Below are 13274 nucleotides of genomic sequence, written 5' to 3' on the forward strand. Positions count from 1 at the left end.
TTTTGAGATGGAGTCTCGCTCTGTCGCCCAGGCTGGAGTGCAGTGGCACGATCTCAGCTCACTGCAAGCTCCGCCTCCCGAGTTCACGCTATTCTCCTGCCTCAGCCTCCCAATTAGCTGGGACTACAGGCGCCCACCACCATGCTCAGCTAATTTTTTGTATTTTTTAGTAGAGACGGGGTTTCACCGTGTTAGCCAGGATGGTCTCAATCTCCTGACCTTGTGATCCACCCGCCTCGGCCTCCCAAAGTGCTGGGATTACAGGTGTGAGCCACCGCGCCCGGCCAGTAGGGGGATTCTTGCTAAAATGGCCTAACAGGATTCTTGTTAAAGCAGGCCAAGGACGGCCAGGCACGGTGGCTCACGCCTGTAATGCCAGCACTTTAGGAGGTGGAGGCGAGAGGATCATGAGGCGATCGAGACCATCCTGGCCAACATGGTGAAACCCCGGTTCTACTAAACTACAAAAATTAGCTGGGCGTGGTGGTGGGTGTCTGTAATCCCAGCTACTCAGGAGGTTGAGGCAGGAGAATCGCTTGAACACAGGAGGTGGAGGCTGCAGTGAGCCAAGATCGCACCACTGCACTCCAGCCTGGGCGACAGAGCAAGACTCCGTCTCAAAAAATAAAATAAAATAAAATAAAAGCAGGCCAAGGACTTATACTTCAAAGGTGAAGGATAAATGAGGACCTGGATCACATATCAAGAGGGATGAGGTATCAGGGGTGGGGGGATTCCGTTAAACTGACTAGCAGGATTTTTGTGAAAACAGGGTTAGACAGGTTGACGACAGGGATAAAGAAACAGCCCACAAGGCCTAGTCAAAACAAGATGGCTCGGAAGAGCCTACCTAAAAGTTGGTTAAGGGGAGAATGTCTACATCCCTCCTAGGTCCAGGCTGGAGGCTTTCTAAACGTATTCGTATTTGTCAGGATCTCCAAAAGTAGGCCCCAGAATGGGACCCAACTGACCCAGGCATAGTGAGACCAGCACAGATGGGACAGTCTCTTTCCCCTCCGGGCTTCTTGGTTCCTGTCGGGCAACTGAAAGTGAGAATTTGGGGTCAGCAGTCCTAGTGCTGCCAGTAACTCACTGAATGACCTCCAGCAAGGCACCTAACCTCTCTGAGCCTCCCTATGCTTATTTAAAGTTGAGAATGGTAATTCAATCTGTCCACAAGGCAGGCTTGTTGGGAGAATGGAATAAAGCACTGTTACTTGAGGAGACGCTTTGTCAGCCTGAGTGAGCAGCTGTACATGTTGTTATTTAAAGAAAAAAATTCTGCTTTCAACCGTGTTCCAAAAAAAACCACTGCAAAGGCTAGGTGTAGTGGCTCATGCCTGTAATACCAACACTTTGGGAGGCTGAAGCAGGAAGATCACTTACGCCTAGGAGTTTGAGACCAGCCTGGTCAACATGGTGAAACCCTGTCTCTACTAAAAATACAAAAATTAGCCGGGCGTCGTGGTGGGCGCCTGTAATCCCAGCTACTTGAGAGGCTGAGGCAGGAGAATCCATTGAACCCGGGAGGCGGAGGTTGCGGTAAGGAGAGATCGCGCCACTACATTCTAGCCTGGGCGACAGGGCGAGACTCCGTCTCAAAAAACAAAAAAGAAACAAGCAAACAAAAAAAAGGCAACGATTGCACAGATTTTCATCAGGTTAACAGGGTGTTTGTGATGGTTTGACTTGAAATATAAGCTATGTTGCTTACATGAAGTTCCCTTTAAAGGGGCTCCAGGGCTCGCCTCAAAGGATAAGGAGAGATCATTTAAAATAGCCGACAAGGGTACAACGAATGAGTCTCCCATGATCCGGAGACCCGCTCTGCTCACTGAGATTACTAAACATGAGCAGAGAAAACAAACAATTGCAGACACGAGCCATAATTTTTTTTGAGACGGAGTCTCGCTCTGTCGCCCAGGCTGGAGTGCAGCGGCGCGATCTCAGCTCACTGCAAGCTCCGCCTCCTGGGTTCACACCATTCTCCTGCCTCAGCCTCCCGAGTAGCTGGGACTACGGACGTCCGCCACCACGCCCGGCTAATTTTTTGTATTTTTAGTAGAGACGGGGTTTCACTGTGTTAGCCAGGATGGTCTCGATCTCCTGACCTCGTGATCCTCCAGCCTCGGCCTCCCAAAGTGCTGGGATTACAGGCGTGAGCCACCACGCCCGGCCCGAGTCATAATGTTTTTAATCGTAGAGGCTGATGGTCAATTGAGTTCTTCCCACGTGGACAATTCCGTGAAGCCTGCTCTGACGTTAGGAGCAGCAGCGATTTCTCTTTAAAGCTGGTTAATGATTCCCTCCCGTAACTCCGGGTGGCCAGCTTGTACTTAAATAATTGTAAAAATGCGGACTGAGGTGGCATGCCTTTTTGGCCCTTTGCACACGGCTGGCCTATGTCGTTTATTAATTGGGAGGCAGTGTCATTGTGTAAATCCCCTTATTCCTAGCGGGGTCACGGTCTGAGTTTGAATGCGCCCCTCCCCGAGTATCGTCACGGGCCAGATTAAAGACTACATTTCCCAAAGGCCCTCGCGGATCCCACCCTTCTCCCTCCCTTTCCGGTTTTACACTTAGGCCCCGCCCCCGATGCGCGTGTCGGCCAATAGCGGCCCCACCTCTCGCGCCCGGCAAAAAATAGGACGCGGGCGGGAACGTTTCACGGGCCGCGGGGGCGGGGCCTGTGGCCAGGAGTTGGTCTTTGGAATCGGAGAGGCAGATTCGCCGCTCCGCAGTACGGCCGGAGCTGGTCCGGTCAAGAGTCGGGATTTGTGGGGAGAGGTTCTCCACTGGTCAAGAGAAGGCTTTCAGAAAGACGGTATTAATTTCCCGTTGCGGCTCCGCCCGGTCCCATCTTCGGCCCGCTCCTCCAGGAAATGAATCTGCTGCCGAAGCTTGAGAGTCCAGTGACTCGGCAGGAGAAGATGGCGACCGTGTGGGATGAGGCCGAGGTGGGCACCGGGCGAGCTGGCGGTCCGGGAACCGGGGCCCGCAGGGAGACGCCATTGACAAGAGGGAAGGAGGTGGCTGGGGGTCAAGGTCTGGCCCGGTCCCGGGGACGGGGTCGTTTGGGATGTGGGCAGGGGTCCTGACTCCATGCTGGTTTTATGGGCGTGGAAACTGAGGCTGTGAGTGGGTGCGGAGAACGAGGGATGCTTGTCCTGAGTAAAAGTAAATATATAAATAAACAAATAATTTTTTACAGCAAGATGGAATTGGGGAGGAGGTGCTCAAGATGTCCACGGAGGAGATCATCCAGCGCACACGGCTGCTGGACAGTGAGATCAAGGTGGGCGCACAGCTCCCGTGCGGGCGATGGAGCCCCCACAGGACAGGCCCCGGCGATCCGAGTTACCTCTCCTACGTCCTTCCCGGGCACCGTGGAGGAGACATGGGGCTCGGGCTTCCCCCTCGGACCAGGAAGAAAGGAAAGAAAACTAAGCCTTAAAAGGGACAAGAAGACAGGCAGGGGGTGGTGGGAGACCTGGGCTGAGATGAGAAGTTATCAGATTGCCTTTCCCAGTGAGAACTGGGAATAATCCTCTCAAGAATCCTTCTTTTAGTAAAATGCCTATTTTACAGATGAAGAAACAGGCTTAGAGAGGTTTGTACTGCGATAAAGCACCCAGTTCTTACTAAGAGGCAGAACCTAAAACCTATATTTGCCTGTCTCGGAGGCCTGCTTTTATTCCAATACTACCACTATTTCACCAGGAGGTTTCCAAACTGGCCTCCTGTTTTGACTTCTGCAGGATGTGGACACAGTCAGACTGCCTTCAGAGAGCCTCAGAGCTGGATGAATGGATGCGGGAGGGTCCTCTGGGCACCCTGGACCTCACTTGTTACAGGGCTCTAGCATAAGCTGTGCCAGGGCTTATATTTGCTCCTCCTCCCCTCCTCATTTCAGATCATGAAGAGTGAAGTGTTGAGAGTCACCCATGAGCTCCAAGCCATGAAGGACAAGATAAAAGAGAACAGTGAGAAAATCAAAGTGAACAAGACCCTGCCGTACCTTGTCTCCAACGTCATCGAGGTGTGTGTGTATGTGGAGGGGAAGAGAGGGAGTCAGTGGGGATTGGGGACAGCCCGGGGTGGGGCCACTAGGGAAAGAGTGGGTGGAGGTTTTGAGGCCAAACTGCAGGTCAGAGCTACACCTCCTGGGGCACTTTCATGGGGAAGACAGGGGCCTGCAAAGGCCTGGGAAGTCTCACGTGTCTCCTTTTCTGTTGGTTATGTCTCCTCCGGGGTAGATGAGCCCTGTGCAGAGGAGCAGCACCTACCCAGAGATCAATCCCTGGGCTTAGCAGGGGCACCCACCTTTGGTGGGCTCAGGGCTATTGGAGGAAGGAGGTAGGGATGGCCAGCCCTGCAGGTATTAGAAACTGTCTTAGGAAGCACTGGGCCTTGGGGAGTTCAAGGGGCTGAGTATTTTTTCCTTCCCAGCTCCTGGATGTTGATCCTAATGACCAAGAGGAGGATGGTGCCAATATTGACCTGGACTCCCAGAGGAAGGGCAAGTGTGCTGTGATCAAAACCTCTACACGACAGGTGAGCGTGGCTCAGCAATAAGAGACTGGAGGAGGGTGAGGAGCGGATGTGGGACAGGACTAGGGAGCCTTCCCTGAGGACACTAACTGAGACTGCCCCTGTAACTTGTCCACAGACCTATTTCCTTCCTGTGATTGGGTTGGTGGATGCTGAAAAGCTAAAGCCGGGAGACCTGGTGGTGAGTGGGGCCTGAGCCCAGGCAGCGCTTTTCTGGTGACTAGCTGAGCCCCTGCACCCGCCCCAGGTCACTGCTGGCTCTGAATCTTGGCAGAACAGCTCAGAGAGTCTGGGATTCTGTCTGCTTGCTGTTTGATTCTTGTATTGCCCATCCTGTGTCTTTCCCTCTGCAGACACCTGTCACCCAGTCAGTTGGGTAGCCCTTGAGCTGGGCTAAATCTGAAGGCCCTGTGCTATGTCCTTAGGGTGTGAACAAAGACTCCTATCTGATCCTGGAGACGCTGCCCACAGAGTATGACTCGCGGGTGAAGGCCATGGAGGTGGACGAGAGGCCCACGGAGCAATACAGTGACATTGGGGGTTTGGACAAACAGATCCAGGAGGTGAGGGAGGCACGGCAGCTGCCAGCAGCCTCGTCAGCCTTTTAGTTTCTCCACGCCATTGATGCAGCTCACCTCTCTAATGTGTCTTTCATCCTCATAGCAACCTAGGGAGGAAGGGAGGGGTGCCATGTGACAGGTGAGGAGACTGAAGCCCAGAGAGTTTAAATGCCTTGCCCAGGATCACAGAGAGACCAGAGCCAGGACTGGAGCTCAGGCTCCTGGTTCTTGGCCCAGTGTCTTTTTTTTTTTTTTTTTTGATATGGAATTTTGCTTTTACTGCCCATGCTGGAGTGCAATGGCGTGATCTCGGCTCACTGCAACCTCCGCCTCCCGGGTTCAAGCGATTCTGCCTCAGCCTCTGGAGTACAGGCACGCGCCACCACGCCTGGCTAATTTTAGCGGAGTATTTTTAGTAGAGACGGGGTTTCTCCATGTTGGCCAGGCTGGTCTCGAACTCCCAACCTCAGGTGATCCGCCTGCCTTGGCCTCCCAAAGTGCTGGGATTACAGGCATGAGCCACTGCTCCCAGCCCCTGGCCCAGTGTCTTTCTGCCATACACTCCTGTTCCTGGAGAGTCCACAGCCAACCTTGGTGGGGATGAGTGTTCTGTGTCCTCTTTTTTTTTTTTTTTTTGAGATGGAGTCTCGCTCTGTCGCCCAGGCTGGAGTGCAGTGGCGTGATCTCGGCTCACTGCAAGCTCCGCCTCCCGGGTTCACGCCATTCTCCTGCCTCAGCCTCCTGAGTAGCTGGGACTACAGGCACCTGCCACCAAGCCCGGCTAATGTTTTTGTATTTTTAGTAGAGACGGGGTTTCACCGTGTTAGCCAGGATGGTCTCGATCTCCTGACCTCGTGATCCGCCTGCCTCAACCTCCCAAAGTGCTGGGATTACAGGCATGAGCCACTGCGCCCGGCCTTGTGTCCTCTTGATATGGGGAAAGGAGTGGGCGTGTCCCCGAGTTAGAGTAGGAGGGATGCAGATTGGGGTTGGAGTTATGAAGGGTTGGGCTGTAGAAGCCCTCAGGGCTTCATCTCCTCACCCAGGACTTCCTCCTGGCAGCTGGTGGAGGCCATTGTCTTGCCAATGAACCACAAGGAGAAGTTTGAGAACTTGGGGATCCAACCTCCAAAAGGGGTGCTGATGTATGGGCCCCCAGGGACAGGGAAGACCCTCCTGGCCCGGGCCTGTGCTGCACAGACTAAGGTGAGTACTTTGGGAGGGATGCGGGGGAAGTGGGCAGGAGCAGAAACTCTACCAGATGGGCTCAAAGGGTCTGCCTTTGACCTGACTTTACCACCTTTTCCTGCCAGGCCACCTTCCTAAAGCTGGCTGGCCCCCAGCTGGTGCAGATGTTCATTGGAGATGGTGCCAAGCTAGTCCGGGATGCCTTTGCCCTGGCCAAGGAGAAAGCGCCCTCTATCATCTTCATTGATGAGTTGGATGCCATCGGCACCAAGCGGTAAGGGAGGGCCAAGGGTCCCCAGTGATCTCTGTGGCGGTGGGGGGAAGTGGGTTGACTCTCAGTTGTGCTAAATTGTGGTTCTTTCCCACCCTGTATCCCCTCCTGCCCCTGGATGGTGACTCCTCAACTCTTGAGATTCAAATTCCTAACTCCTGATCAATAGCCTCCCTGTTTCCCCAGCCATTCATTCCCACAGCTGCCAGCATGTTCCTTTCAAAACAGGAATCTGGGCCGGGCACGGTGGCTCACGCCTGTAATCCCAGCACTTTGGGAGGCCGAGGCAGGTGGATCACGAGGTCAGGAGATCGACACCATCCTGGCTAACACGGTGAAACCCTGTCTCTACTAAAAATACAACAAATTAGCTGGATGTGGTGGCGGGCGCCTGTAGTCCCAGCTACTTGGGAGGCTGAGGCAGGAGAATGGCATGACCCGGGAGGCGGAGCTTGCAGTGAGCCGAGATTGCACCAATGCACTCCAGCCTGGGGTACAGAGCGAGACTCCATCTCAAAACACACACACACACACACACACACACACACACACACACACACACACAACACACACACACACACACACACACACACACACACACACACACACACACACACACAAACTAGCCGGGCGTGGTGGCGTGTGCCTGTAGTCCCAGCTGCCCGGGAGGCTGAGGCACGAGAATCACTTGAACCTGGGAGGCAGAGATTGAAGTGAGCCAAGATTGCACTGCTGCACTCCAGCCTGGTGACAGAGTGCGACTGTCTCAAAAAAAAAAAAAAAAAAGAAAACAAAAAAAGCCAAAGCAGGAGTCTGGCCACCTCGCTCACATGAACCCACAGTGGCCCCTGACATGAATCAATCCTGTTAAAAACCCTTCCTGGCTGGGCGCAGTGGCTCACTCCTATATTCCCTACACTTTGGGAGGTTGAGGTGGGCGGATCACTTGAGGTCAGGAATTTGAGACCAGCCTGGCCAGCGTGGTGAAACCCATCTCTACTAAAAATAGAAAAATTAGCTGGGTGTGGTGGCGTGCGCCTGTAATCCCAGCTACTTGGGAGGCTGAGGCAAGAGAATCACTTGAACTTGGGAGGTGGGGGTTGCAGTGAGCCGAGATTGTGCCACTGTGCTCCAGCCTGGATGACAGAGTGAGCCTCCATTTCAAAAAAAAAAACCTTCCTGGCCCTCCCTGTTGCTCCCTGGGATAAGTGCTGGACTTGCAAGGCTCAACATGTGCTGCCCTTTTGCGCCTTCACCCTCGTCTCGTGCCTGTCCCCAGCCTCCCCTGCTCTGGACTCCTGCCACGGTGTTTCCTGCGTTTCAGGCCCGCCGTGGCTCTTGGCCTGTTCTGCACTGGTTGGTTGCCCAGCTGGTGTGCTTTCAACCTTCAGATCTCAGCCTCAGGGATGCTTGCCTGGGATCTCCCGTACAGCACCGTCCAAGGCCGGGCCAGATGCCTGTGTTTCTAAGCATTAGCTCAGTTTGCAGGGTACATTCATCACAGTGACAGCCCAAGCAGTGGCTGGTTTTGCTTTTTTTTTTTTTTTGAGATGGAGTCTCACTCTGTCGTCCAGGCTGGAGTGCAGTGGCATGATCTCGGCTCACTGCAAACTCCGCCTCCAGAGTTCAAGTAATTCTCCTGCCTGAGTGTCCCGAGTAGCTGAGATTACAGGTGTCTGCCACCACGCCTGGCTAATTTTTGTATTTTTAGTAGAGATGGGGTTTCGCCATGTTGGCCAGGCTGGTCTCGAACTCCTGACCTCAGGTGATAGGCCCACCTTGGCCTCCCAAAGTGCTGGGATTACAGGTGTGAGTCACCACGCCCAGCCTTGCTCACTGTTTTATCCTCAGCCCAGCAGCTGATTCTAGGAGTCTCTTCAGTCTCTGAATGTGGTCAACAATTAATGACACCTTTTATGTGCCAATCCCCGGGTTGGGGGCCCCAAGTTGAGTGAGCCATTTCCCTGCCCTGGTCGGGTTAGGTTAGGCTTCCAGCGGGTAGAGGAGGGGAGGGCTCTGCCTAAGCTGTGCCCTCACCAGCATCTCGGGCTTCCTGTGCCCTAGCTTTGACAGTGAGAAGGCTGGGGACCGGGAGGTGCAGAGGACAATGCTGGAGCTTCTGAACCAGCTGGATGGCTTCCAGCCCAACACCCAAGTTAAGGTGAGTATTAGCATTCCCAGGTGAAGAAGATGAGGCTCAGAGGTCAGGAGCTGTCAGGCCCCCAGCTAGCGAGTGGTGGAGCTGGAATGAGAATTGGGATCTGTCTTTAACATCTCATGTGTCTCACCTGCACTCTGGGGGCTGCCTCTCTGCCTTTTTTGACTGTGTCTGCCCATCTGTGAACACCTTGCTCCTTTCAAGTTGTGGCTTCTCTTCCTCAGGTAATTGCAGCCACAAACAGGGTGGACATCCTGGACCCCGCCCTGCTCCGCTCGGGCCGCCTGGACCGCAAGATAGAGTTCCCGATGCCCAATGAGGAGGCCCGGGCCAGAATCATGCAGATCCACTCCCGAAAGATGAACGTCAGGTGAGCAGGAGCACGGGCAAGGCACAGAGACCTGAACAGGCGCAGGAGGATGTCTCTGCCACACTTCTCTGTACTGAGCTTCCCCAGCCTCCACGGCCACCACCTTCCAGGCCCCAGGCACACACAGCACCGTTCCACACATCAGCCTCCGTCTCTCCCCAGTTGCGTGATGTAGCGTCTTGCCAGGGCCCAGGTCGTAATTCTGGGTGCTCTGCTCCTTAGACTCCACCCCTCATCTGAAGGCACAGAGGCTGGAGGCACTCAGTTTCCTGGCCTCAGACCTCAGCCCATTAACACACGCCAGGAGTGGCCGGGACCAGATGGACTTGAGTTCAGATATGTATGATTCTCAGCAGGTGGCATGCCCTCTCTCAGCCTCACTTTTCTTTCTTTCTTTCTTTCTTTCTTTCTTTCTTTCTTTCTTTCTTTTCTTTCTTTCTTTCTTTTCTTTTCTTTTGTTTTCTTTCTTTCATTCATTTTTGGAGACAGTGTCTTGCTCTGTCACCCAGGCTGGAGTGCAATGGTGCGATCTCGGCTCACTGCAAGCTCTGCCTCCTGGGTTCACGCCATTCTCCTGCCTCAGCCTCCCGAGTAGCTGGGACTACAGGCGCCTGGCACCACGCCCGGCTAATTTTTTGTATTTTTAGTAGAGATGGGGTTTCTCCGTGTTGGCCAGGATGGTCTCGATCTCCTGACCTTGTGATCCGCCCGCCTCGGCCTCCCAAAGTGCTGGGATTACAGGCGTGAGCCACCGCGCCCGGCCTCAGCCTCGCTTTTCTTATTTGGGACTCGGGGATAATAGCACCGATTTCACAGGGTCGTGGTAGGGATTAGATGTGACAGTGTCAAGCGTGGTGCCGGGCACAGGATGCAGACAGTCAGTCCCTGGAGTCCCAATTGCAGATTTCTAGAAGGCCAGAGCTCAAGAGACCCTAGAAATAACCTGTTATAACCTGCATTAACTTCCTCCCTTCATCCCCCACATCTTGTACTGAGAAGAAAACAAGGCGCATTGCGTAAGGGACTTGCCTCTGATCACAGGGCGACTTGACTTTGTTGCTTGACAGGGCCAGGGGAGGACATTTGGCCCCTCTGCCCATTCCGCATAAGCCACTGAGCCTGTATCTGTCCTCTCCCCAGTCCTGACGTGAACTACGAGGAGCTGGCCCGCTGCACAGATGACTTCAATGGGGCCCAGTGCAAGGCTGTGTGTGTGGAAGCGGTGAGTGGTCAGCTGGGGTGGATGCGTCACTTTGTGCCTTCTTGCCCCCTCCCTGGACAGGATGGGGGCGTTTGGCTGGTGGAGATGGCTGAGGGAAGAGGCCTGGGCCTCAGGGAGCCAGGGAAGGCATTCAGGCGTTCAGACCTAGACTCTGTTTGTCCTGGCTGTAGGGCATGATCGCACTGCGCAGGGGTGCCACGGAGCTCACCCACGAGGACTACATGGAAGGCATCCTGGAGGTGCAGGCCAAGAAGAAAGCCAACCTACAATACTACGCCTAGGGCGCACAGGCCAGCCCCGGTCTCATGGCTGAAGTGCGCAATAAAAGATGATTTAGGGTCCCTGCCGCTGCTTGTCTGCCTTCCCTGGGCTCTGGCTGGAGGAGTGGGGGCATGTGCAGGAGGCCCCTTCCCCAGGTGCTGCCGCCTGGAAACCCTGAGACAGCCGTGGGCCCCACACCACTGTCAGGATGAGGCTTTCTGGGGCTGTGTGTGGTGCTGCAGCTGCTGCCTGGGCCTTCAGGCCCCTCAGAGCCCTCTCTCCCCAAGCACCGCTCTGCTCTGAGCTTTCAGAGGCTCATGGCCCTGCAGTTCCTGCACAGAGGACCTGGATAGAAGCCACCCTTTCACTTTCGGCATTTTGGTGTCTGGCACTAGTCCTTGCCTCCTGGTAAAGCCAGGCTTGGGTTTAGACTTTCAGCCTCCTCCCTTGTTTCCTGGCCCTTGGGCCCCCTGTTTCTCTAGATGCCCCCTTAGCTCTTTCTCTCCCTGTCTTTTGGCCAAAAACTGAGCCTGAACAGGATCCACTGGGAGCCCCTCTAGGACTGGTCTGTCACGCTGTGCTCCCCTCCCCCGATTCTGCCGTCTCTTCACTCCAGCTGGCCCCTTGCCTTCCCTGGGTGGCCCTGCTTGGCTTCCCACTGACTCCCCAGCCCTTGCCTCAGGAGTCCAGCAGCACGACCCCTGAAGTGCTTCTGGTTCTGTCCCCTGCCCTGGACTTGGCCGCCCCAGTCCTCCATTCCTGTTCTCTCTTCTAACCAGACAGGGCATTTGCTCCTGACCATGACACCCAAGTTCCCCCACAGGGACCACACCCACCCTGCTTTGGCTTCCTCATCTCTAAAATGGGGCCCCCGGCCTCTTCCAGTGGGCTGTGATGCTCGCACGCACTGTCTGCCATCCAGCAGGGCTTGGCACCCCAGCTAGCAGCCCCGAGCACCTGCATAGGTGAGGAGGGCAGCCGGCTGGGACGGCCATGGCTCATTCCTTGGATCTGAGGCCAGGAGTCAATGGGTCCTTGAGACAGTTATCCTACGGGATGTGTCGCAGCTAGGCGAAGCAAATACAATGTTGTTTTAAAATGTTTTGCTGATAGAAATACTGAGAGCCAAGCACTCCCAGCTAAGGACGTCACTGAGGTTTCGCAGCCACCTCTCCCACGCTCCACGACACCACCCAAACTGCAGATCCCAGCCAGTGGGCTATTGACGGCGGTCCTGGCTGGCCTGGGAGGGAAGAGGTGGACTGGACACTCCACCCCCATTCTCTTGACAGGACTGGGGAAGCGGCGCCCCATGCCCCGTGTTCTTATACTCCACACATTCAGAAGGGTGTGTGGTTTCGAATAAGGGTCCCAAATTCTTTTTTCTTCTTTTCTCTTTCTTTTTTATTTATTTTTTTTTTTTATTTTTTTTTATTTTTTATTTTTTATTTATTTTTTTTTTTGAGACAGAGTCTGGCTCTGTCGCCCCGGCTGGAGTGCAGTGGCGCAATCTCAGCTCACTGCAAGCTCCGCCTCCCGGGTTCACGCCATTCTCCTGCCTCAGCCTCTCCGAGTAGCTGGGACTACAGGCGCCCGCCACCACGCCCGGCTAATTTTTTATCTTTTTAGTAGAGACGGGGTTTCACCGTGGTCTCGATCTCCTGACCTCGTGATCCGCCCGCCTCGGCCTCCCAAAGTGCTGGGATTACAAGCGTGAGCCACCGCGCCCGGCCTATTTGTTTATTTTTGAGATGGAGTCTTGCTCTGTCACCTGGGCTGGAGTGCAGTGGTGTGATCTCAGCTCACTGCAGCCTCCGCCTCTGGGTTCAAGCAGTTCTGCCTCAGCTTCCTGAGCAGCTGGGATTACAGGCACCTGCCACCGTGCCTGGCTAATTTTTGTGTTTTTAGTAGAGATGGGGTTTCCCCATATTGGCCAGGCTGGTCTCGAACTGCTGACCTCGCGATCCCCCTACCTTGGTCTCCGAAAGTTCTGGGATTACAGGTGTGAGCCACCACACCCGGCCTTTTTTAAGCGAATGAGAGCTTAATTTCACTGAGGCCAAACCTGGAGATGACTTTGTGGCTGGAGCTCCCTTCCCTGATTACATTTTCAGTCGAGGTGGAATGGGGGGCAGGTGGGGAAAATGCCCCGGCTTTCAGGTCTATAAAATAAGGACAGCACCCTAACTGGGTGCGGTGGCTCACACCTGTAAGCCCAGCACTTTGGGAGGCTGAGGCAGGCAGATCACAAGGTCAGGAGTTCAAGACCAGCCTGGCCAATATGGCAAAACCCTATCTCTACTTAAAAAAAAAAGTCAGGCGTGGTGGCACACACCTGTAAATCCCAGCTACTTGGGAGACTGAGGCCGGAGAATTGCTTGAACCCAGGAGGCGGAGGTTGCAGTGAGCCAAGACCGCACCACTGCACTCCAGCCTGGGTGACAGAGTGAGACTCTGTCTCAAAAAAAAAAAAAGATAAGGACAGCGTTCTGGAGTTGGTGGTGGTGAGGGGCTAAAATGGCATACGGCCAGGCTCGTATAGGTGGTCAGTCATCGGAATAAAAAGTTAAGCCAGGAAGACATGGAATGTTCAGAGACGCACTGGGGTGACAGTTCAGAGACAAGGGCCTGGCAGTGGCAGTGAGGAAGGCCTTGCCTGGCCATGGAAGGCTGTGCAGAACCAAGGCAGCCAG

The 13274-nt window shown here is 54.5% G+C and overlaps 1 protein-coding gene across 1 annotated transcript; it reads left to right on the plus strand.

The window, feature by feature from the left end:
* The first annotated feature begins 2723 nt into the window (after nucleotides 1-2723).
* PSMC3 (proteasome 26S subunit, ATPase 3) lies at nucleotides 2724-10661 on the plus strand. Its single transcript, XM_032165974.2, has 12 exons — nucleotides 2724-2957; nucleotides 3212-3295; nucleotides 3914-4039; nucleotides 4450-4554; nucleotides 4670-4732; nucleotides 4977-5114; nucleotides 6174-6317; nucleotides 6425-6573; nucleotides 8635-8731; nucleotides 8953-9098; nucleotides 10239-10320; nucleotides 10491-10661. Exons 1-12 carry the CDS (start codon nucleotides 2883-2885, stop codon nucleotides 10599-10601), a joined length of 1320 nt encoding a protein of 439 aa, XP_032021865.1. The 5' UTR covers nucleotides 2724-2882; the 3' UTR covers nucleotides 10602-10661.
* The last annotated feature ends 2613 nt before the right edge of the window (nucleotides 10662-13274 follow it).

The sequence above is a fragment of the Hylobates moloch genome, unplaced genomic scaffold (genome assembly GCF_009828535.3).
Source record: "Hylobates moloch isolate HMO894 unplaced genomic scaffold, HMol_V3 SCAFFOLD_11, whole genome shotgun sequence".
Taxonomy (NCBI): Eukaryota; Metazoa; Chordata; class Mammalia; order Primates; family Hylobatidae; genus Hylobates; species Hylobates moloch.

Excerpts from the sequence above, each read along its gene's own strand:
- PSMC3 (XM_032165974.2), top strand. The coding sequence starts at position 2,883 with ATGAATCTGCTGCCGAAGCTTGAGAGTCCAGTGACTCGGCAGGAGAAG. Across the intron at positions 4,555-4,669 it reads TCAAAACCTCTACACGACAG|ACCTATTTCCTTCCTGTGAT; the intron begins GTGAGCGTGGCT and ends ACTTGTCCACAG. Across the intron at positions 5,115-6,173 it reads TGGACAAACAGATCCAGGAG|CTGGTGGAGGCCATTGTCTT; the intron begins GTGAGGGAGGCA and ends TCCTCCTGGCAG.